This window comes from Xenopus tropicalis, chromosome 2 (genome assembly GCF_000004195.4).
Source record: "Xenopus tropicalis strain Nigerian chromosome 2, UCB_Xtro_10.0, whole genome shotgun sequence".
Taxonomy (NCBI): Eukaryota; Metazoa; Chordata; class Amphibia; order Anura; family Pipidae; genus Xenopus; species Xenopus tropicalis.
Window position 1 is genome coordinate 45621317 of NC_030678.2, and position 26528 is coordinate 45647844.

The 26528-nt window shown below is 42.2% G+C and overlaps 1 protein-coding gene across 2 annotated transcripts; it reads left to right on the forward strand.

Annotated features, from left to right (window-relative positions):
• Positions 1-1381: 1381 nt before the first annotated feature.
• Positions 1382-26528, forward strand: rilp (Rab interacting lysosomal protein). Of its 2 annotated transcripts, none has more exons than XM_012956373.3 (8): positions 1382-1753; positions 12040-12163; positions 16488-16609; positions 19955-20149; positions 22760-22908; positions 23166-23288; positions 23553-23639; positions 26000-26528. In XM_012956373.3, the coding sequence occupies exons 1-8, from the start codon at positions 1481-1483 to the stop codon at positions 26109-26111; spliced, it is 1185 nt and encodes a 394-aa protein (XP_012811827.1). In that variant the 5' UTR covers positions 1382-1480; the 3' UTR covers positions 26112-26528.

Consider the following 26528-nt stretch of genomic DNA (forward strand, 5'->3'; position numbering starts at 1 on the left):
CTTGGCGCTTTCAGGAGTCCTGAGCCCCGCTTACTTTGGGGAACAGCTATTACTTTGTACTTTGGCGTGCCTCCACCCAGGATAGGGATAGAATGAACTATACCTCCCCTCCTGGGACCTTGATACTGTACTGCAGTGTGGGGACTCCCAGCACTCCTGGCACCTTGCCCCCTCCCTGGGGTAGTTGCTTACCAGGCAGGTGGATCCTCCAGATATGCAGAGACAGGACACTGGATGGATGTTTAACCAGTGGAACTTATTTATTGTCAGACAGGCAGGTTACACACACAGGAGCAATGAGACAGTCAGGGTATACTCCCTCTTCCTTAAGAGACCCTCTCTCCACGAGATATTAGCAGTACTACACGCCAGATGATTCCCTTTAGGGGTTCCCTCCGGTACTTCTCGCCAGAAGCCCCTCTCTAGGGCACTTCCCGGTACTACACGCCAAGCGGACACCCCCTCAGCAGACCTCACCCCGGTACTTCCACTTAGATACCCCTGGATTAGGCAAATCTCCTATACTTAGCACTTTATACCCTGACTCCAGCTATGAGTGCTGGTGGATCTTAATCCATTACACCTCCTGTCGGGGCCACGCTGCCCAACTAGATAACCTGTCTCCCACTCCTAGAGCGGTCTATAACAATTCTCTAACTGTCTAATGCTAACCTGTGGTATACCTCTTATCCAAGAGGGGTCCCAGGCTGAAAGACCTGAAGGCACATGGCTGCACAGCCTTATATACTGTGTGCACCCTGTGGCCTAACTATTGAACTGCAGGGAAGCTAACTCCCTGTTAACCCTTATAGTGCCAACCACCCAAGGTGTCCCACTACTAAAGTACTACCCTCCCTTGGGGTCTATCCTGGGGGCAACCATCCTAGGGGACCCAAATTTTGGGGAACCCTACAATTATAATAAAACATTTGTGAACTACAGGGATAAAGACACATATGTATTGCAGTCAGGGGCGCTTCTGCCATTAGGCGAGTTGAGAAACTCGCCTCAGGCGGCAGAAGCACCCCAGTTACCAGGGGCGGCAAAAAGCCACTCCTGGTAACTTTAAGAGCAGAAGAGCCAATTGCGTTCTCTGCACTAGCGATCTCACCGGCGGGGGGGGGGGGGTGGCATCCAGGAGCCGCCTCAGGCGGCGATATGTCCAGAATCGCCCGATTGCAGTAAGGTAGATATTATGTGTATCTGCGTTTAGCTGCATCTGCAAGTGACTATCATGGGATGGCAAAAAGAGTTGCCCTGCTCCTAATACTTGCAGGAGTCCTTTTTACTCTCTACCAGCACCAGCAGGTTCTCAAAAAAGGCACAGAAACGCACAAAACTACCTAAACTCGTCAGAAAGGGGCGGTACCACTGCTTTTACGAGTTCCTTGTTGGTGGGCGTGTCTCACTCAAAGTGCCACTCGCATGACGGCTGAAATCCCTCCCACAAGCCTAGAGACTGGAGTAGTGGCGAGGCGGGATGGAGGCGCTGTGGGTGAAGAGCCCCGGGTCTCTGTCGGTACAGGATGTGTACAGTATGGCGGTGTGTCTCGGCTCCGAACTGCAGACCCTAACAGAGCAGTATGGGCCGGACGCGGTATCGGGCGTAGTGCCGCAGGTGGTCCGTGTCCTAGAGTTGCTGGAGAGCTACGTGGGGGGGTCCGGGAGGGAGAGGAGCTGCACGGAGGAAGAGCTGCTCATCAGAGCCGTGCACAGGTTGCAGCTCAGCAGCAGAGAGGAGCCGTCCCCGGCGGTAAGCGCATTACTGTGTCACCCTGGGAATGTGTCTGTATTTCTGTGTCACACACTGTCTGTATGGCTGTCAGCTTCTCTGTGCAACTGCCGGCATCCCTAGGCTCTATAGCTACCTGTAGTCTTATCAGTCTGTGAAGTCTCACCCATTGCCTTTAATGAAAATACCAGGCAGTGAGCGCCCATTTATGACAGATTGGCTTTGATCTCTGGTAGTATCTTCATCTCTTGGCAGGCTTCTTGTTTAATCTGTACATTTGTACTCCCCCCCCCCATTGATTTACATAATGGTATAGAGTATATTAATAATAACAGTGTAGCTGTAGATCAGGAACTTGGCCTTTAATGTTTTAGGGTTGCATTAATAAATCCTATGTGCAAACTGAGTCAGGGGCCCCAGGTATTGGCTTCCAATGAAAACAGGTGGTTGTGGCTGCTGCAGTGCTGGAGTGGAGGACAGTGAGTATGAAAGGACCCACAATCCAATATCGCTGCTTCCTACAGCAAAATACCCTGCCTACGGCAGCACCAGCAGTGATGGGCGACCACTTCTCAAAAACATTTTATTTGGTGCTTCTTAAAGGAGAATTTAAGCCTCTCCGCCCCTTTTTAACCAGTACCTCCCCATCCTCATATAGCGGGAGAACTGTCACCCCCTGTGTTTATAATAGGCAGAGCATCTCATGTACTTAAGGAAATTTTAGGCATTCTCATAAAAAGGGCAATGGATTTCAGACTCTGCGAGGTAGCAGATATAAATTGGAATCCATCATATTTTAGCTCAGAGGAAGTGATTGTGTGTGAACAACTATAGGGCCAAGTTAGAGGTAATATGAAACAATGAGCAGCACTGTGGGGTAAAAAGTCACAATTAAGGGCATGATGGCGAAATGCGTTAGGCCTTATGTCTGCAGCCTTTCATCGCTCTCTGCACGGAGTCTTCCACTAAGAGAAGCAGAGTTAACAGCGTAGAATACCCGTGACACGTGGGGTGAGTCTTGAGCGGCTTTTCTTGTTTATTGACTTCAAGTTAGTGGTATATTCAGATCATCCCTTTTAGCCACTGAGCTGTTAATAGCTTTCTGGCTTGTCTGTCACTAGGGTGGGATCTGTTACTATTTCTTCTTTATCCAAAACAATGTGCTTCAGTGATGCAGTTCGAGCTTAAAGGAACAGTAACACCAAAAAATAAAAGTGTATAAAAGGAACTAAAATATAATGTGCGGCTGCCCTGCACTAGTAAAAGTTGTGTGTTTACTTCAGAAAGTCTACTATAATTTATATAAATAAGCTGCTATGTAGCAATGGAGGCAGCCATTCAAAGGAGAAAAGGGCACAGGCACATAGCAGTTAACAAATAAAACACTATTGTATTCTACAGAGCTTATCCGTTATCTGCTATGTAACCTGTGCCTTTTCTCCTTTTTTCCAGCTTGAATGGCTGCCCCCGTGGCTACACAGCAGCTTATTATATAAACTATAGTAGTGTTACTGTAGCAAACACACCAGTTTTACCAGTGCAGGGCAACAGTGCATTATATTTGTATTACTTTAAAGCTCTTTCATTTTTTGGTGTTACTGTTCCTTTAAAGCAAGTACAGAGCCCTGTAACCCAACATGCAGCTTGGGAGCAAGACAGTGTCTTATTATAGGTTTCTGGTATGTCGGACGCCCACTAAAATAGACCTGTGTTTCTGGCAGGCGTTAGCAAGAGACGCTACAGTGCATGGCTTTCTCTGAAAGAAAAGCTGCGTGTTGTGCCCAGACAACCTGTTGTGTCATGCAGCTGTGCAACAGGTGTGCTACCAACACACTCGCAGCTCATTGTCTTAACTTAAAAGCGTGAGTTCTGTTCTGCCTGGAGCATGAATGGAAATGCTCATTACTGATGGATGAGTGTTTTAAAAAATGGAAAAACTATTCTAAAAATATTGCTGTTTTGTTGAAACCATATATGTTTTATCAATGGCAGTAGTTTTTGGCATTTAGTTAGAAATGTTTTACATTCCTGTTTCCTGTACCTTATACAAAATCATTTTGTGACGTCACCTATTGCCAAAGAGATGGACAATATGTAATAAAAGGTACTAAGTTTGCTACATTTCACCTACAGCAGGGATCCCCAACCTTTTATACTTGTGACCTACATTCAGTTGTCAAAAGAGCTGGGGAACAACACAAGCATTAAAAAAGGGGTGCCAAATATGGGCTGTGATTGGTTAATTGGTAGCTCCTATGTGTACTGGTAGCCTACAGGAGGCTCTGTTTGGTAGTACACACAGTTTTATGCAACCAAAACTTGCCAGGAATTAAAAAATAAGCACCTGCTTTGAGCCACTGGGAGCAACAACCAAGGGGTTGGTGAACAACATGTTGCTCCTGAGCCACTGGTTGGGTATCACTAACCTATTGCAACCAATGAGCAAGTAACATATACTGGTCATCTGTTTAAAAGCAAAAATCCTATTGGTTGCTATGGGTTACTGCACCTGGCCAAACTTCATCCTTTTTATAACATAGGAAGTGTTAATATTATTTTTCTGTCTTCCTTTGAAGCTTACCTCTCCTTTGCAGGACTGAATAAATTGTTTGATTCCTAGTGCCTAGGACAAACCCCAAATCAGGATGATTCTGGTAAGATTAAGAGGTGCAGTGTAAGGACAGTTCATCTGGTTCTTTTGGCTGCAGAATAAATTGTAGTACAACTATTAGAAGGTTACATAACAAGGCCCCAAAATCTTTCACTTGACCCTAACTTGCACCTGGAATACCTGAGCCCCACCTGAATCCATATCAACTCACTTTTCCTGTGATCCAAACCCACGGGTGACATCATGGGAAGAATTCTCACAATTGACTTGGGTTTTAGGAAAAAGACAGGTGCATTGGCTAAGGTGGGAAGTCTAATAATATAAAAAAGTAAAAGTTGAAATTGTGCCAATAGCAACCATTTGTGTTACAAACCCACTGTCCTGTGAGGATTGTACCCCCCTGTGCGTCAACATGGTGTGGGTGCATACTCTGATGGGGAGATGGCTGCTTTGGGCATTGGGTTAAGCAATAAAGTGGGGGGCCGCACTATTCTGTCAGGGAAACTCTGCATTCGGTGGAGATTTAAAAGACATACCGTATATACCTGTACATCAAGGGGGTTATTTATAAAAATTCAGTTTGTTTACATAGAACACATACACTTTGTTTCTAAATGTGTTAGCTCAGTTGGTGATTTTTTATCTTTTAGGGGACAAAGATCTGATTCTGATTAAGGACTCTGGCACACGGGGAGATCAGTCGCCCGCGACAAATCTCCCTTGTCACGGGCGACTAATCTCCCCGAGTTGCCATGACCCGCCATCCCACCGGGAAATCACGCCGCCGCGTGTGCCATCCCGCCGGCAACTTACATGTTCGCCGGTGGGATGGCGGGTCATGACAACTCGGGGAGATTAGTCGCCCGCAAACATGGAGTTTTGTCGCGGGCGACTAATTTCCCCGTGTGCCAGAGCCCTAAGTCGCCGGCGGGATGGCACACGCGGTGGCGCGATTTCCCGAAATCGCCGAAAAAGACTCGCGAGACTCTGCGATTTCGGGAAATCGCGCCGCCGCGTGTGCCATCCCGCTGGCGACTTACATGTTCGCCAGTGGGATGGCGGGTCATGGCAACTCGGGGAGATTAGTCGCCCGTGACAAGGGAGATTTGTCACGGGCGACTAATCTCCCCGTGTGCCAGAGCCCTTCGCTTCCTTCTTCAGAACTTTTTTCCGTCTTAGCCATTCCCCTAAGATATCGACCGGCATTAGTCGTCTCGTCGATCGGGCGGGACAAAAGAATTGATTAGGCGTCATTGAAGGCGCTGGAGCAAAAGCTGCGAAAGATAGGGGTAGAATTCCTATTGTTTCTACTTCTGTATTTGATGATTCAGCCCTGGTGTATGGCCACCTTAACCTAAACTATAAACTGATAAAAACAATAAAACTTTATTTTTCAGCTGTTGCTCTGCAACGTTAAAGGTTATGTAACATTTTTTCGACTCATAAATAGGCTGTTACACACTAAAAGAATGAGCTGGGAGTGACTTTGCACTCTGATACCCATAAAATGGCATAGTTTATTTTTACCATAAGCCAGTTTGTATGTTGTGGGAATACTTTTTATTCACTAGGGTCTGGCATAGTTAAAAAAGAAAAGTGAAAGTTTATTTTTAAGCATGGTTAACCAGAATCTAATGGTGGTTCATACAGGATGATTTGACTATATTACAAGCACCAAATAAGGAGGATTTATTTGGCCAATGAGTATGCATATAGTCAGTCTGATGTACTATAGTATAAACCAGTGCTGTCCAACTTCTGTTGTACCGAGGGCCGGAATTTTTCCGACCTACGTAGTGGAGGGCCGATAATGGAAGCCAGTTTTAACCACTCCCCTTTTTGAAATCGCACCCACTTGAAACCACACCCATGTTATCACATGACCATACCCATATTAATGGTTGTAGTACAGCAAAAACCTGCCATACTCTGCCTTCCCTACCCTGCCTGTGTGTGCCATACTCTGCCTTCCCTACCCTGCCTGTGTGTGCCATACTCTGCCTTCCCTACCCTGCCTGTGTGTGCCATACTCTGCCTTCCCTACCCTGCCTGTGTGTGCCATACTCTGCCTTCCCTACCCTGCCTGTGTGTGCCATACTCTGCCTTCCCTACCCTGCCTGTGTGTGCCATACTCTGCCTTCCCTACCCTGCCTGTGTGTGCCATACTTGGCTGGTTTGTGCCATACTTGACCTGTGTGTGCCATACTCTGCCTGCCCTACCCTGCCTGTGTGTACCATACTCTGCCTTCATTACCCTGCCTGCCTGTGCCATACTTTCACTGTGTTTGCCATTCTTGGTTGGTTTGTGCCATACTCTGCCTGTGTGCGCCATACTCTGCCTTCCCTACCCTGCCTGTGTGTGCCATACTCTGCCTTCCCTACCCTGCCTGTGTGTGCCATACTCTGCCTTCCCTACCCTGCATGTGTGCCATACTTGGCTGGTTTGTGCCATACTTGACCTGTGTGTGCCATACTCTGTCTGCCCTACCCTGCCTGTGTGTGCCATACTCTGCCTTCCCTACCCTGCCTGCGTGTGCCATACTTTCACTGTGATGCCCTATGATGCCTGTGTGTATGGCACATACAGTGACACAATGCTGGCACTGCTCCTACAGTCTGCACAATAACTATATATTAAAAAACTTTTTAATTGCAGTACCACCTCAGTATATATTCTTTTTGTAGTGTGCAGGGATTATTTGTGGGTTTCTACTGCTCCTGAGGTGTGAACAGTAGAACAATGGGGGTAATTACAGCCTGAGCCTGAGGTGTGAACACTGGAGGGGGTGAACAATGCAGAGATTAAAAGGTGTGAATAACACAGGGAATTACATATTTAAACAATACAGCCTGATTACAGCCTGAATCTGAGGTGAAAACCATGCAGGGGGCCAGTTAATCTAAGTACTGATACCATTTAAAGCTTACACAAAGGTAAGCCAGTTGGACAGCACTGGTATAAACCACTCTTCTGTGTGGCACACTTCATCTCATTGTCTGATTGTTTTCTGTGACATCATAAATTACCGTCATAAGTTATACGTCCTGCCTGTCAGTGGGACCCAGTTCTTTTTCAGTACTGAAGAAAAACATCTTTCCTTGGAGGAACCCACAATGGCAAAGTGGCAGACATAAGCAGCAGGTCTGTGGCGAGCCAAAAACATTTGAATTGGAAATCCTCTACTGCCAAAGAATGTTCACTATATTTGTTTTATGTGTTCTATAAATGGACTTATTCTAAGCAACTTTACAGATGTCTTCATTATCTGTTTTGTATGTAATTTTTTTTTTTTTTTTACATTATTAGCTTCCAGCCTGCAACTGAAAATGTCTGGTTCTTTGGGGGTTATTGACCCATATAGCCACACAATAGATTGTATCTGATGGTTCATTTTTATTAATAATTGCTGATCTATATTATATGGTCCATTCTGAAATTGCTTTCTGGCTGCCAGGGTCAATGATCCCAGCAACCAGATAGAATTGTTAGTTGAAGGCTGGAAATAGGCAGGGTCATTTAGCAACCATATAGCAGGGGGAATTCCAAGCCAAAATCCATGTTTTTTTTTCTGCTTTTACCTTCGTTCAACTTTTCTGCTTTTTATTTTTACCCCCTTCCCATTCCTTTCCCTTTTGACCTTCAGTTTTTAATACCCTTTACATTTTGCTTTCTTCCTTCAAGTTCTCAATTTCTTCCTCCCTCTTTACTTTTTGTTCTCCCATCTAATTCTAACCTTGCCTCAGAGAGGTGCAAGATGGCGTTATCTGACTTGGTCATGTTATTGGAGAGGAATTACTAACTGTACAAGGATCTTGTGACTGAAAGGCTATTAGAGCTATCTTATCAGTGAAACTTACTTATTGTGTAATAACCAACATTGCTTTCAGTGTATTACAGTACTGCTTATTGTAGTTTCACTTTCCTTTCTTGTTTGCTAACATTTTATTTTTGTTTCCTTATCTCAGTACATTTTATTGTGTCCCTTCTAAGGTCACCTTCTACCTATGCCTTTTTAAGGGGATTAGTATGAATAAGTATATTGTCTTATGGATTTACTAATTACATTACATGTGAAGGAAAAGATGCAGCCTCCATAATGTGTTTGTATAAGTGTGTGCATATATTTATATATTTAATTTTCATCTGAAGATGAGAAAAAGAGCTTACAACAGGTTACCAGGTCTCTATTCACTGTTATAGGATATTTTAGAGACATATTTGCCAAAGATTGATAATAGAATTCAATCTGTTTAATACTTTAATAAGTATACCCTTAACTATACTGATATGGTAGCTCTTGGATCTTTCCCCATTTTCAACTCAAGAACTAGAAAAGGAGTCCTTACAGTACAGGTGTGGGGTCAATTATCTGTATAAGGGGTCTTCCTGTAATCTCGATCATCATACCGCAAGGCTATTAAAAATGATTAAAATGTAAAATTAAAATGTAAAAAAAACAAATAGGATTGTTTAGCTGTCATTATGGATTTATGCAGCTTACTTACCATCAAGTACAAGGTACGTTTTTATTATAGAGAAAAAGAAAATCAATTAAAAAAATAAGAATATTTTTTCTGAAACAGAACTGTATGGAATATAACATTCCTGTATTTGTAAGCTTTCTGAATAACTGATTTGCAGATAATAGATATGGTATACTTGCACTCCTTTCTCAGGGATGATTCAGTTCCCCAGATGTCTGACAAGTTATCACTATACACTCCAAAGCAACTGAAAATAAGTATTTTCATGTGATTTTAAGGCACTTTGCCTTTTATTAGGCCGCACAATGGCAAAGGGAAGGGTTGTCCTCCAAAACATTGATTTATATGCTGTCACTCTAATAAATGGCTGGTCCCATACCATCCCGTTGAATATGGAATGTTTGTTCATTATGTCAGTAAGCACAATACTTTGCTCTGTCAAAGTATTATAATCTTTTAGTACAATATAAGGTTTATAAAAATGCATGCCCAGGCTTAATCTAGAAGGTTTTTTGCAAATCTGGTTCGGCTAAAACTGCTAAATCTGCTGCTATTTGACATATGGCAGCATCATGCTGTGTGCTTGTAATGCTGGAAATGGGACCGGTGCATTCAAAATGTCATATGAAATCAAGGGTTATATAGAAATTCTGAAGCAACACCTCAAGCCAGAAACTTAAAACCTGATTATAGTCAAGTTTTACGTTTCTAGCTTGAGTTGTTGCTTCATAATTTCTTTGGAGGTATGCTTTGGACCCTTGCCATACTAGAGTGACCATCAAAAAGCCCAGACGAGAATCTCTTTGAAAATTTATGGACTGAACTGAAAAAGCTTCAGACTCTTATGTGACTTAAAACCCAGACAATTTATGGTAACTTGAGTAAAGCTGGCCATACACGCACCGATACTATCGTACGAAACCTCGTTTCGTACGATATTCGGTGCGTGTATGGCATGTTGGCGAGTCGACCAATATCGCAGGAAGCTGCTGATATCGGTCGACTCGCCGATCGGCTTGGTTAAAAGATTTTGATCGGGCGCCTGACCAAAATCTGCCATCAGGGCTGAATCGGCAGAAGGAGGTAGAAATCCTATTGTTTCTACCTCCTTATCTGCTGTTTCAGCCTGACGGTGTGTGGCGGATCTGACGACCAATGGTCGCACGAAACATCGTCAGATCGCCACGTATGTAGCCACCTTAAGAGCGAAGTTGACAAATATTGAGTTTGAATAGCTGTAGCATTGGTAAAAGTAAACATTACAACTCAACATATTGGCTGCTTTGAAGAAAGAAAAGCAAAGGACTTAAATCACCTACCTTTTACCCCGGGCTGGTGCTGTTCTCTCCGAACAGGACCTACAGCGCTTCCTCCTTCCTGGTTCCGCGCGCATGCGCAGTAGAGTGAAAATCTGAACTTTAACAGAAAAGTCGGCTTTTCACTCTACTGCGCATGCGGCGACCGCTGGCATTTTAGGAAAAGGAAGGAGGAAGTGCTACGCTCCAGGTACCCCGGGCCCTAGGTACGAGGTAAGCGGTTGAAGTCACTTGGGGGTGCCTAACATTTTGGCACCCCCAAGTGACTTTGCCTTTCCTTCTTCTTTAAAATGCTAAGTGGGGGACCTATGTCTCTACCTTAGGGCTGCTGGGTTGAAAGTCCAAGGGATGTGGCTTTGCTGAGAGCCTGGAGAATTGACAGCTGTACTGACAGCAGGAACAACAAATCTGATTCCCTTCAGTCTGGCTTCCTAAGTTCCCTGTTCACTTGAATTTGGGTGCTGTTTTGTGATCTAGCATGAACCCAGTGCTCTCATTCCCCTAATGTCAAAAAGTGCTTCCCCAGCTGGACCTGAGTGAGAGCCACATAAGCATTTGGCCTTTACTTTGGAAATTAAAAAGGAATGTTGTGTTTATTTTATTACGTCCTTCTCTCTTGTTTACTTACGCTGACATTTTTCTCAGTAAAGCCCAGAGTCACTCATTTACCAGACTCCAGTTTATTAAAATCTGTTAATAGTACAGTGACTCATGTTTAATCATCGTGGTTTTTATTTTGCTGACAGGTGCTTTGCCTGCCAAGCACATATCCTAATCAAGCTGTCAGTCAAAGGCTGTAACTGCCAGTAACATACCTAATATGCTATTTTGCAGTTAAATCTTCTCCCTTCGGGGGGGGCTGTCTCCCATGGGAGCTGTCATATCCTTTCTGCAATGCGATCATCGCAGGACCAACCTCCAAGTAGCAGACATAATCAGATTGTTTGTGCTGCTTGGACTTTGCCTTCCTCCTCCTAGCGCTGCTCACATACTTCTAGCTCTAAGTGCCTAGCGCCTCCACCACAACTATGCCATAGGCACATGCCTCTAATGCTTACCCATACCTGCCCTGGTATCAACATATACTTCCCCCACAGCTATATTTGATACGTTGTGTCTAACTTACCCCACCTCTGCCGATTGTAGAACCCTCCTTACCTAATGTATCAATTATTACATACCCTTATGTACAGCACTACAGAATAGAAAGGACTCGAGAGTATTTTACTTTAGCCACATTAAGTTTTATTCTGTGACCTTGTAGTCAAATCTTTAGTGGGTTTCACAGAGAGTCTGTAGTCTTTGTTGCATAGTCTATCTATGTTTTTTTTAAATACAGAATTTAATGCTATTGGACTTTTTTTTTTTTTTTTTTAAACTTGTGGAATATAATACTGGTTATTTGGTATTAAAATGATTATATACAGAAAGGGAATTACATTTCTTAAATGGGTGGTTCACCTTTAGGTTAACTTTTAGAATGGTCAATTCTAAGCAACTTTTCATCTGGTCTTCATTATTTATTTTTTGGGGTTTTTAAATTATTTGCTGCCTTCTTCTGACTCTTTCCAACTTTCAAATGGGGGTTACTTTTCTATTCAGGTCCTCTCCTATTCATATACCAGTCTCTCATTCAAAACCTAGTTTGGACACTAGCAACCAGATAGATGCTGAAACTGCAAACTGGAGAAATGTAGATAATTAAACTATAAATTATAAAAAAAATGAAATGTCCGTTGGTACTGGAAATAATATATTGACACGCTGTATACTACCATCAATTCCCCTGCATTTGTGAGCTTGAATAAGTTTGTAGCCCTTAGTATATTCTGTTCCTGTGGGTGTAATAAATATAGTTCACAACAGTTCATCTTCACTGTACTCCCCCTGTGTAGGATCTCCAGGAGCAGCTGCTTGAAGCTCAGAAAAAGGAGCATGTTCTACAGAATCGGCTGTCCCAGCTCACAGAAGAGAACCAGGAACTTCTTGGTCAGTTGGCTGAGCGCAAATCAAAGGAAGGTAAAATGACCTTTATAAAAAATAAATAATGAAGACCAATTGAAAAGTAGCTTAGAATTGGCCGTTTTATAACATACCAAGATGAACCACCCATTTAATTCACACTCCAGACTAAATATTTGCTGTTTCACTTTATGTCCAATGGCAATGAGCCTGTACTGCCCTGTAGTTGAAAATGTCTCTGCTACTGACGCTATTTTTAGAAACCTATCTAAAATGCTTTAGTTAAATTATCCTTGTCATAAATAAAATACTCTAATATTCTTAGCATTATTTGCCCTGAAGCATGGAATCGTTTCCATGACATGCTTATGTAGAGTAAGGCAGATGAGAAGTTCTATCAGTAATCCTTTCTGCTGAGTGGCAGGCTTAAATTTACTAATATAGGTCATGTTGCAGCAGTGTTGTAAGCCATAGCAGCATATCGGCAATTACCTTGTCAGTCTAGTAAGTTTTGAATCATCGGTTGCTGTGTGTTACTGCACCTGTGTATATTTACACCTATAGATAGATGGAATATTCAACAAAAGCAAAATTTTTTTCCTATTTACGTATCTACTTCCTATTGTTAAATGGAACAGTACACAAAGTATTCTTTACTTTTAAAGGGTAAATAATTTCACGTAACAAAATGTGCATCCATACTGTTAAGCAAAATGACTTAATGTTCATAGTGGTTCTACTTTTGATGTATTATATCTCCTAACTCATTTTCACTTAACCATTATTGTACAGTGGCTTGCAAAAGTATTCGGCCCCCTTGAACTTTTCCACATTTTGTCACATTACAGCCACAAACATGAATCAATTTTATTGGAATTCCACGTGAAAGACCAATACAAAGTGGTGTACACGTGAGAAGTGGAACGAAAATCATACATGATTCCATGGGGTGTGCGTAATTATTCAGCCCCCTTTGGTCTGAGTGCAGTCAGTTGCCCATTGACATTGCCTGATGAGTGCTAATGACTAAGTAGAGTGCACCTGTGTGTAATCTAATGTCAGTACAAATACAGCTGCTCTGTGACGGCCTCAGAGGTTGTCTAAGAGAATATTGGGAGCAACAACACCATGAAGTCCAAAGAACACACCAGACAGGTCAGGGATAAAGTTATTGAGACATTTAAAGCAGGCTTAGGCTACAAAAAGATTTCCAAAGCCTTGAACATCCCACGGAGCACTGTTCAAGCGATCATTCAGAAATGGAGTATGGCACAACTGTAAACCTACCAAGACAAGGCCGTCCCCCTAAACTCACAGGCCGAACAAGGAGAGCGCTGATCAGAAATGCAGCCAAGAGGCCCATGGTGACTCTGAACGAGCTGCAGAGATCTACAGCTCAGGTGGGGGAATCTGTCCATAGGACAACTATTAGTCGTGCACTGCACAAAGTTGGCCTTTATGGAGTGGCAAGAAGAAAGCCATTGTTAACGGAAAACCATAAGAAGTCCCATTTGCAGTTTGCCACAAGCCGTGTGGGGGACACAGCAAACATGTGGAAGAAGGTGCTCTGGTCAGATGAGACCAAAATGGAACTTTTTGGGCAAAATGCAAAACGCTATGTGTGGCGGAAAACTAACACTGCACATCACTCTGAACACACCATCCCCACTGTCACATATGGGGGGGCAGCATCATGCTCTGGGGGTGCTTCTCTTCAGCAGGGACAGGGAAGCAGGTCAGAGTTGATGGGAAGATGGATGGAGCCAAATACAGGGCAATCTTGGAAGAAAACCTCTTGGAGTCTGCAAAAGACTTGAGACTGGGGCGGAGGTTCACCTTCCAGCAGGACAACGACCCTAAACATAAAGCCAGGGCAACAATGGAATGGTTTAAAACAAAACATATCCATGTGTTAGAATGGCCCAGTCAAAGTCCAGATCTAAATCCAATGGAGAATCTGTGGCAAGATCTGAAAACTGCTGTTCACAAACGCTGTCCATCTAATCTGACTGAGCTGGAGCTGTTTTGCAAAGAAGAATGGGCAAGGATTTCAGTCTCTAGATGTGCAAAGCTGGTAGAGACATACCCTAAAAGACTGGCAGCTGGAATTGCAGCAAAAGGTGGTTCTACAAAGTATTGACTCAGGGGGCTGAATAATTACGCACACCCCACTTTGCACTTACCGTATATACTCGAGTATAAGCCGAGTTTTTCAGTCCCAAAAATGGGCTGAAAAAGCCACCCTCGGCTTATACTCGAGTATATGGAATAGAAGAATTTGAAGATGCACCTTAATTGTCCGGCATTGGTTGCGCTCGCACATCCCCCAACCCCCCTGTCCGGCATCCGTTGCGCTCGCGAGACTGGCCTGTGTTTTGCTGCGTACGCTGGCCCCCCTATTCCCTTGCCTTGGCCTGTCAGCAGGAGCCTGTAGCCTGAATGATGGGCCGGCCAGCGCCCCCGGGGAGCAGCGCCCAGTGAGGCCTCTCAGCCCAAACAGTATTAAGAGCAGGCCGGATCCAAACCGCCTGCCCCTATCTCATGGCGTCCGACAGCGACACGGAGGAATTTTTGATGACAACCGATCCTGTTCTCCTGCGGTGTGAGTCGCGCCCTATTCAGTCTGACCTGAATCTGTTAAACACAATGAGCGGAACTGCGCGCTGACAGTTCCCCATTCTCGTACCTTTCTCTCCCCTCTTTATCGACTGCCTCTTCTTTCTGGCCCCATACTACAGCTCTGTTAGCTTGTGTTTTCTGCCTTCCTCTGCCTTCTTTATACACGCAACTCTCCCCTCACTGCACGGAGACATTTGTTTCTCTGTAAATTTTCAATTCCTTTTCACACTCTCTTGCTCCATGTATGTTTATCCTCCTGAAACCTTTATCCTCCAGTATTCTATGTTTTTCTGTACTCATTCGACTCTTGCATTTTATTATAATCGCGTTGCCCAGCTTAGTGTTTTCACTGCCCCCAGAACCTGCATCTCTCTGCCCCCAAAATCGTGCGTTACGTGTCTCACCCATGTGTTTTCCTTACTCTCTTCTCAGGCTCATTTATCTAATTCTACCCACCCCTCAGGCTCACTCCTTTAACTCTACCCACCCCTCAGGCTCACTTCCCTAACTCTACTCTAACTTATGAAAATGAACAAACTTAACTGAAAAGTAAACCCAGAACAATGTCACAAGACATGTCACACACAGGATGGGAGCACACACAGCAGGATGGGAGCGAACACAGGGGAGCGCACACAGCAGGATAGCAAGTACTTGATACTTAGTATGGCAGCTTCCTTAGCATACTTGCCTGACAGTTAAAAAAAAAAAAAAACTTAGCAGTAGCGGCTGCATTTCCCACCCTAGGCTTATACTCGAGTCAATATGTTTTTCCCGTTTTCTTAGGTAAAATTAGGAACCTCGGCTTATATTCGGATCAGCTTATACTCGAGTATATACGGTATTTATTTGTAAAAAATGTTTGGAATCATGTATGATTTTCGTTCCACTTCTCACGTGTACACCACTTTGTATTGGTGTATTTCACGTGGAATTCCAATAAAATTGATTCATGTTTGTGGCTGTAATGTGACAAAATGGGGAAAAGTTCAAGGGGGCCGAATACTTTTGCAAGCCACTGTATATAAGATTTCCAGTTATTAAAATAAATTCTTCTTTAGTGCTGTTTGTACTGTTGCTGGCACTGCAGGTATAATAAGGTATACTGTGTACACTGCAATTCATTATAAAAAGCCCTAACCCATTAAGTGCATAACTGTTTGGAGTCATTAGTACAGTAGTAGAGAAAGTGGTGTGTGCCAGCACAGTATCTGTATGAGTTGACGTACATATGGGAATGGAGCCAAGCAATACGCTATGTGCAAGCATCAGGTGAATTTCATTAGTGTGTGTATAACTGCACTCATAAGAAACATATTAATATAAGCAGTGTTACACAAGTCATGAATATCCTGTAAATGATATCTATAGAAGTAGTGTGATGTAATTACTAATAATTAGTGATAATTCATGTAATTTCTGTCACATGACTCACTAAAACTTTTGTATTATATAATAAATCATCTACCCCTTTTGTAAAATATAAGGATATTAGAAGTCAGCTTGGAGTTTTTCAGTGACCTATTTAAAACCACTCGGCCTTTGGCCTTGTGCTTTGATACGATCATGGAACTCCTCATTGACTTTTAATATCCTTATATTTTATGGATATAAGGCGTATATTATTCACTATATATATGCTTTTACGATATCTTGTGTATTTTTATATGCAATACTGAATATAGATACATTTTTCTTCTTGCATACATAAGTATAGTTGGTGGTGAAATATAATTAAGGTGGGCTTGTGCGGTTTCCTCAGATTGTGCTGCGAGAGAGGAGCGGGACCTAATGCTTCAGCTGAAAAAGGTAGTGGACATGCAGCGGGACCAGATTCGCGCACTGACGCATGAAACCACACAGAGAAACAAGGACGCAGAAGCGGTAAGAGACAACCTTGGTTCTCTTCATAAAAATATGTGTGGTTTCCATCTCTTCTTATTGCTTAACCTGCCCCCCAATATGATATTTAATTTAAGGAACAGTAACACCAAAAAAATAAAGTGTTTTAAAGTAATTAAAATATAACGTACTGTTGTTCTGCACTGGTAAAACTGGTGTGTTTGTTTCTGAAACACTGCTATCATTAATATAAACAAGCTACTGTGTAGCAATGGAGGCAATTGAAATAGGACTAAAGGTCCCCCATACATGGGCCGATCCTAGCTGCCGATATCGGTCCCTTAGCGAGCGGATCTTAAGGTGTATGGTAACTTACGTGGCACAGGTCAAATTCTGGGTAATGGTTAAGCTCTGTAGAACACCATTATATTCTACAAGGCTTATTTGCTATGTAACCCGAGCCCTTTCTCCTTTGAATGGCTGCCCCACGGCTATACAGCAGCGTATCAATATAAATCAGGCCTGTCAAATTGATTACATGCATTGGACAAATTATTTCTCATATTTTCTCTGAATTTAATTAAAATGATGTCATATAGTGAAGTCTGTGGAGCCTTTAAGCAGGCTGGGGGGCATAAAAATCCTGTAGTAGTGTTTCTGAAGCAAACACGTCGGTTTTACCAGTGCAGGTATATTATATTTTAATTACTTTAGAACACTTTAGTTTTTTTGGTTTACTGTCACCCTCCTGGTGATGTCAGTACTGATGGTCTGATGCCCTGCTTGCCCATCACAGTTTAAAGGAGTTTACATTAAAATAAGCTTTTAGTATCTTGATTCATTTTTTTATTTCTTATGGTTTTTTTTAATTCATCAGCCTATTCTGCCTCTTTACAAACTACAACTTAAAATGCTTTCTGATGGGTCCATTCCCTGGCAACCAAATCACTGAAAAGCTTTAATTATCATTTGTAATTGTTTATATTTATTATTCTCAGGGTAGGGCTGGGGGGTGCAGGGCACACCGGGGCTACTGCCACAGAGGCTCCCACACCCCCCAAGGGGCCTCCATTGCAGCCTCCACACCCCCTGCAGGGACCCCTGGCACCTGCCTGACCCACCCCGGCAGCACGGAGGAGCGCCCAGCAGGGATCGGGTCTGGGCTGGCCCAGTCCGACCCTTGACACTCTTTACTATTTATCTTTTAACCTAACTGCCAAACTGCTGCCTGGTTGCTAGAATAATTAAGCCCTAGCAACCACTTAAATTTCAGGCCTGAGAACTGCACAACAAAAATGAATATGAGTTGTGAAACACTAATTACAGCATAGTGAAGGTGAATTTTAAGGTCAACTACCCTTTAAAGCAAGTGCTAAAGTTTTCCTATTTCTAGATGTTATTGTGAAAAGGTGACCTTGTAGTTGGTGTGTATGGTTTGCTGCCATGTGTATGCTTTCTCTGCACCACTCTTGCCTGTATATAAGCAAAGCAGTGGCTCTTGGAAGTGCAATGCATAATCCTATCCCCCATTTATAAATAAATGCCTCATATGGGCTGTATGTGAGTGCAGAGGAATACACATTTCTGTTGCTTCCATTCAGGAAATGGCAATTGATTTGAGCTGTTTTACAAGTCTGGAATTTCCACACAGATGAGAATATAGATTCTTCTGTTTTTTTTTTTTTATTTTCTCTTTTGTATTTTTTTTTTTTTTTTTGCTCAATACGTTGTTTTTATTGAATAGTTTTGCAGGGTACATACATGCAGTAATTACTGTGCATTAAAGTAAACAAGCTTGTAATATTTCAGACTTACAATCATTTGTACTATTATCATGCGAGGGTTTTCCCTCTAGCATAACTCCCCTCATAAGTACCATGTTGGCCTGTTGTGGGTTATAGTTTGTGGAGTAGGGTTTGTGGTAGGTTTAATAGAGTTAAGTGTTATATGTTATCTGTCCAGTGACGCCAGATTTGGATGTATTTCAGCATCTGTCCTTTTTTGTCCAGTATGGTTCTTTCGAGTGAAGCTAGGTCCTCCATTGCTTTTTTCCATTCTTGGATAGAGGGAGGCTCTGTATCTTTCCAGTGGAGGGTTAAAATCCTTTTAGCCTGGAACAGTGCCTTGGTGATAAAGATTTTCGTGTGTAGATGCAAAGAGGCATTGAGGTCAAGTACCAGGAGACATTTTTCTCTTTTGTATTTACAGTAAATATCCTTACTTTGTACACTGTCGTACCCATGAGTCACCTTGTCTTTATTATTACTTTTGGTTTCATTTTGAAAGCAAGTCTCTGCAAAGTTGCTAGAACTCTGACTGGGTGGATGGAAATATCACTCTTAAAATAGATCTATCATCTCATGCAAAAAAGAGAAATGAAATGAATAAATATAACTTGATATTTCAGCAGCAGGCATGCTTTCCTTGGCTTATTTGGTGTACAGCCATATCACATAGTTTGCTGAGCCATTTTCTATGATTATGAGACTGAGAAAATGCACATTTGTTTCCTGCTGTCACTAAGTAACATCACTCATATTTACTGGAGGATTATCTGTGAAATAAAACGTTAATAAACATATTATCAGTTATGGCACAGCTCTTTCCCAGGGATGTACAGGAACATCAAAATCATAGTTCTTTGTTTGGAAAGCAAGCAGGTGACTGTGTAAATGCAGTGTCATTTGTATGCAAAGAAATGCAGGTAATCCCTTTATCTCTGTAAATTCCACTGTTATTTTAATTATTTTTGTAATTCCTGTTCTATTTGTAACGTTTTGTATAGGATAATAAGTGCCAGTGTAGGGGCTAATTCTGTACATAGTGAAACCATAAGGTCTTCCCCCCCCTTCCTTCCCGTGGCATAGGCCTTACAGTTTCACTGTCTAGAGAAAATTCTGTAGTTGAGCCTTCCTCTCCCAACTTATGTTCGGTGTGTCGTCTGTCAGGTCTACAGGGGCAGAATGTGGAGGGGTAGTGACCATGACCATAAAGAACAGTTAGTCTTTTCTTGTAGGCAAATATGTATTGGGTTTCCAAAACAGCTTGAGCATCTAATGATGTTAATGTAAGTGAAATGACTTAAATTAAATAAACATTTGAACTAGGGATGCACGATTTGGCCAAACCATGAATTTTTCATGAAAGATTTGGGCAAATACGAAACCAAATCCTAATTTGCGTAAGAAGAACCGCACATGCAGGGCACAGCAAACAAAACTTCTGCGATTATGTGAGTCCTGCCAGAAAAGCTTGGCCGAATCCTGAACCGAATCCTGGATTTGGTGCATCCCTAGTTTGAATGTGAGCATTACATGATAAGGGCTGTGTCCGGTTACAATATTGCCCTTGCCTTTTGTCTAACAAAGACCTCATCTTTTATTCTAGTTGCAGGAACAATTGGACAGATTCATGAAAATGAACGAAGACTTGCGCCATAAAATGTCTGTGCTCCAAGCCCAGCTTAAAAGCTCTCTGCAGAGAAAAACTGAACTGGAAGCCTTGCTACAGGAAAAGCGGAAAGAGAGTGACGCTTTGTCTAAAACCATTGTTGTAGCCCCTGGTATCCCAGACAGCAATATGGTATGTAAGTTGCAATGATTTCCTGCTGAGCATTGAGTGGCTGCTGTGCATGTGCATATTCTGCTCTGCATCCTTAGTGAGTCTGCTGCTGACTTACAGCCCTCAGCCTCTTCATCTAGCCAATCAAAGTCAAGTTTGCAGAGAGGTTCATATAGGTTTCTGTTTACTCCACTGCATTTCTCATCCATATGTAAAAATCTGCTGTGCCCCTTATCAGACCCTATATATTCCAAATAGCTAGGAATTTCTCTTTATGTTTTATTTAGTGACACCTCTATGAAATTAGTCTTGTGCCTGAGTACAGGGTCGAACTGGGCCCAGTGGGGCCCGGCGACCCAGACCCAATCTTTGCCAACGCTCCCCTGGCTGATGGTTTTCCACCCCTGCGTTAAAGTGACGTGCGGGAGGGTTAGGGAGGCTCAGTGGGGACCCCTGTGGGGGATTAGGGGGTGAAGGGGTGCAGGGGACGCGGCCGGCGGTGGGCCCTGCACCCTGCAGTCTGACCCTGCCTGCGTATTTGGATATCGTGCTTGTTCAGAAACAATGATATAATTATGCAGCAGTGCCGATGCAGCACATTCTTATGAGTTCATAGTTTGTCTGAAGGAACAAAACTGGTTCAGTAAAATGACATTCGGCATGGTTTGTTTTTTTTCTGCACATTCCTGCACAAGCATTCTCCCATTCTCCCCCTCTTTATTTGCATTCCCTGCTCTCAGTTTGGTTCCTCTACAAAGCACGAAGCATCGAATGTAATGTATATAGGTTATCTGCAGCATTTCCCCACCATCCTTCCCTCCCAAGTTTTAGTTGAACGGGTGCTTTTGCGCTGTTCGTTTTTGGTGAGGGGCCTTCAGAATTGTGGATTTAATTGGTTCTGAGATGATATCTGTCGGACGAGAATGAAAATCACTGAATATGAGATGTATAGATCTACTTGTTATCTCGTGCACTGCTTTTTAATTTATTCCATGAAATGGCCAATTAACTCATTAGTCATAATGCCTTCTTCGAAGGCTGGGGTAAAAATAACCCTTGAAGGAGATCATTGTGCCCATGGTCTTTTCGTTGGACTGCTCTGATCTAAATTATTCTTGTGCCAATATATGAGTTTCTGGAGTTCATCTGTATGGAATGGATATTAACATTTGCATTCTGATAGGAAGCATCCTGCTACAAGCATGGGACTAGTTATACAGAATGGGCTTTTGTGGATAAGGTATATTTCCATAATTTGGATCTCCATAATATAAAAGTCTACTAAAAAAATAATTTAAAGACTGCGCACGCTCAGGTTTACGCCAAAAAAACAGTAATTATGCACTGGATGGGAGACACCCTCCCCTCCCTAACATTCTGGAGAAGACTGGTGGATGGAGCTCTCCCCCTTATCAAATTAACCTATGAAACAAGGGGTGCATATGACAAGTTTGACAAGATCTGGGAAAATTGGTATAATCAAGACAATCTGGACGCATAACCTACCCCTTTACACTATGTGTGACAGACCCGACAGAACTAAACACACCCACCTACACTGTGACAACTACAACGCCTAGCAATAGTACCTTTGTCTGTATTGGCCTAAACCTGACTCGACACCATTTTAATTTCAATGTCAATATATAATACACCGTTTTGTATTTTTGTTTTGTAATGTTGTAAAACCAATAAAAATTTACCTTTAAAAAAAAAATAAAAATAAATAATTTAAACATTAAATAAACCAAATAGGATTGTTTTGCCTCCAGTAAGGATCAATTATAATTTTGCTGGGATTAAATAGAGGCTATTATTTTATTATTACACTGAAAAGGAAAATTACATTTAAAAATTTGAATTATTTAATGAAAATGGGAGAAGGCCTTCCTGTACTGTGATGCCAGCAGTTTAGCTATCTAGCCTGAAATAATCTCCTTAAATACTAAATATTGAATGAACACTGCAGTCTCTAGCTGCCTATTAAAAGAAACGAAAAAAAGAAGGAAAGCCCTAAAGGCTTGTTTGTGTGCTCAGTGAATGCATGTATGGGAATGTCTTGCTTTCCATTACTCCACCTCTCTGATGAGACAGATGGTAATGCATTATGTGAGTTAAACAAAAATTGACGTGCAGAGCCCTCTGCTGGACATATTTAAGAACAGCAGTGCAACTTTATACTCATTTGGTGTTTTACACAATATATATGTAAGGCTGTTTATTTCGGTTTTATGAATGCCCACGTTTAAAAATACATTTTCAAAATCTTGAAACTATTTAAAAATTGTACCCTTAGGCTAAATTTTCCTTCTCTACCTATCGAGTTACCTCTTTACTGATGTTTGAAAAGGTAATCATAGAGGGTCCACCTAGTAAGTATAAGTATCAGGGATATAGCTATAGAGGTGCTATAGAAGTGGAGCCTGTGATTGGATAGGGAAACCCATGAGTGTAGAGAGCCCAGTGCTGCTGCCGTGCAGTTTCAATATGTTGTTGGTTCCAGTAACTACTTAAACCACCGATAACATTTCTTACCCGATGTGTCTTTTCCTTTTTTCTTTCTCTCTTTCCTAATGAATAGTAAATATGTGGCAGTTTCACAGTATTTCTACACTCCTGTTATTTTCACAGAACACCTCATTATGTGCCACTGTAAAAGAGGATTCCAGGTCTAGCCAACCATGTTTCACAAAGGAGGAAGTTAAGCAGATCTTACAGGAACGCCATGAGTTGAAGACAAACTTATTCCTTGTGAATGAGGAATTGCAGTATTATCAAAGGTAATGAAGACACATACATATTACTAACTTTCTTCTCTAGCTTATTGATAAATGGCGCTCCCACTTCCACCAAAGACCTGGGCACATGACCATAGTGCTTTGGTTTAACACTGATAGCTCATTGGCTGCACAGGTGCATTTTAATCCCTAATTCTTATTGCAATTTTATATAATTTGCCTTTCTGATGTTTCCTTATATACTGGATTAGCTGTCTTCCTTCTGAATATGTTTATTGCTTTGATGTTTGTTTGGTTAGGGAGTTGCTGAATGATGAAAGGATACCAAGTCTCCTGTTGTGTGGAATAAAATCTGCAATAAAAAAGCAACGGAAAAAGATCAAGGCCAAAATGCTGGGAATCACGGAGTCTGCAACTAGCAGGTCAGAACCACTCCAGAACCATCAGATAGTGCATATTATGTATTTGCTCATTTTTGCTTAAGTATTTTAATCCTTGACAGAGCAGCTATACTGCAGCAGGATTGGCAGCCTGTAAGGTTATGCTGTACACTGTAGTTCAGTGGTTACTTGTTCATGTTGTAGCTGATTGCTATGCTATTTAAGAGGAAAGAGAATGACAGGATTTATAATGTATCAATACCTATGGATTGTAAATGTAGATTTAAACAGCTTTTTCTTTAACAGCAGCGATGAAGAGGATAACACTTGGGCGCAGGCAGCTGGCACAGACTGTGTGGATTCCAAGCCTGCAGATTCCAAAATCAAGAGTTTGTAAGTTTATTCTAGTATCTCATAATCACAGCGTGAAATATCTTCCTGTCAGAATAAATACATTTATACTGGTATGAAGGGTACATAAGTCCAGGAAAAAAAAAAAAAAAAAAAAAAAAATATATATATATATATATATATATAATTCACTGGCAATATTTACAATACAATAACAGTATAAATAAGGGGGAATAAATATTTTAAATTATTAGTTTAAAAATACAAGATTTACTCCTTTTTTATGACTCAAGTACAGCTCCTAATTTTATTGGGTAATATTAGGATCCAGACAGAGCACTGCAGGAAAAGTGTCACTTTGCCCAATTAAGTGCTTTGTGTCAAGAGAGGCTGGGCCCTGCCCTGTAAAGCTTACAGTCCAAGTGGATGTATAGCTAGCAGGGACAATTAAGTGGGGTGGTTATAGGTTCTGCTGTTCACAATGATTGGGGCACTGGCCCAAAAGTGCTAGGATTGATCCTCATATTGTTCTAGTGCTTCAAGAGATAGGATTTGAGGTTCATTTTTAGGAGGCTTTTGGGTGAAAGTTGCTTATACAAGAATTCAGGGATAGAGTTCCAGAGGAAAGGAGCAGCAAGGGGAGAGGTTCATGGGACAGGTTTATGATCAGTTCAGTTTTTCTTAGGTTCGGGTTGAAATTACAGGTCATCATCCATTCTGTTCCCTTGCTGTAGTATTCATCAGTTCCTACCTCTGTCAGCCCTACTCAGTTCAGCTTCCCCCATCCACTGTCAGGCCTCTTGCATATTTTAACCCAACCCTAGCTATATCATTAAGCTTAGCTTTAGGTTTATGGCTGCTGTGGTGGTGAGGGGGACTGTAAACACATGTTGAAGGGGTGACTGCACATGGAGAAGATAGCATGGAGTAGGGCTAACAACAGAGGCTGAAATGCAGAAACCTGTAAACTAAGGAAGAATACATGGAGATTGGGATGCCTGTATCATACATGCAGGACAAAGTCATTGGTGTCCTCCTTAGATCAAGAAAGTGGCCGAAGAAGTAGGGTGCTCTTCATGTCCACTGGTCCAGTTCAAAGGAGGAAATCCTCAAGAGGAATGTGCATGTAACCTTTAAATAACAGCTGCAGAGAGAAGGAAGAGTTCAATGGCATACAGGGCAAAAAGAGGGAATGAGATTTAGAGAGGGCTAGGGGTGTTATAAAAAGTGAATGAGAGGATGCTTACTTTCTTCTAAGGTGACCAGTGAGAGATATAAGGGAAAGAAAGGCTGCAGCGAGAGTGTCTCAGGCCTATTTATTTAGGGCAAAGAAATTATGTGACTTAAAGTGGATTTGTTAATTAGACTGGATATTCAGAAAAAGTACATGAAAAAGGAAGATGGGGAATTTGCATCTGAATAAGGTTTTGTGGGAAGTATAAGAAGGACTAGGAAACCTTGAAACTAATACCTTACAGCAGTGCTGTCCAACTTCTGTGGTACCGAGGGCCGGAATTTTTCCGACCTACGTGGTAGAGGGCCGATAATGGAAGCCAGTTATGACCACTCCCCTTTTTGAAACCGCACCCACTTGAAACCACACCTGTGTTATCACATGGCCATAACCATATTAATGGTTGTAGTACAGCAAAAACCTGCCATACTCTGCCTGCCCTACCCTGCCTGTGTGTACCATACTCTGCCTGCCCTACCCTGCCTGTGTGTGCCATACTCTGCCTGCCCTATGCTGCCTGTGTGTGTCATACTCTGCCTGCCCTACCCTGCCTGTGTGTGTCTGGCACACACAGGCAGCATACAGTGACAATGCTGGCACTGCTCCTACAGTCTGCACAATAACTATATATTAAAAAACTTTTTAATTGCAGTACCACCTCAGTATATGTACTTTTTGTAGTGTGCAGGGATTATTTATGGGTTTCTACTGCTCCAACAGTCTGAGGTGTGAACAGGGGAACAATGTGGGTGATTGCAGCCTGAGCCTGAGGTGTGAACACTGCAGGGGGTGAACAATGCAGAAACTAAAAAGTGTGAGCAACACAGGGGATTACATTTTTAAACAATACAGAGGGATTACAGCCTGAATCTGAGGTGAGAACCATGCAGGGGGGGCAGTTAATCACAGTACTGATACCATTTAAAGCTAACACAAGAGTAAGCCATAAAAGCAGCCAGACAGGTGGGGGGCCACACAGAGGGGGGTCGCGGGCCGCATGCCAGTTGGACAGCACTGCCTTACAGTATATCAAGCACTGCAAGAATGAGAGAGTATCAGGGGTTGTGCTCTCAGTTCTAACTATTAGAGATATAATGTGATTCAAAGACACTACAAGTCATTTTTTTAAATGTAATATTCCTAATCTTCCCTTATTGTCACCCTGTAGGTTTGGCACATGGTACAGCAAGCCGGTAGCTGATACAGGACCGTGGGAGATTATTACTCCAAAGGAAATCAACCAGGAACAGAAGGGAGAAACATCTAGTGAAAATGACTGACTTTAATTAAACTCTACTGACTTCTACTGAAATCCTGAATTCATAGCACTTGTAATTGTGCTGCACAACTGTAGCTCCAGGAGATCTGTCCTCGACCCTACAGCACTGCATTTCTTATCTGCCTCTGAACATGATTATATATGATCTTACCAACTATAGGCAAATCCCATCATGCCTTTCAACAGTGGGTGGCCCAGGCCCACAAATTAGTCCACGACATGTGAAAAAATGTATATAAATCTACCCACATTAAAAAGTGGAAATATATTTTTCTAACACTATTTTAATATATATCCCTTTTATGAGTTTTTTTTAAAAGAAAAAATGTTGTACAGTAAAGATAACTGCAAGTATATTTCCTATAAATATATATATTTCTAGTGTGCAAACCAGAAATAAACAGATGCTTGCATGGTA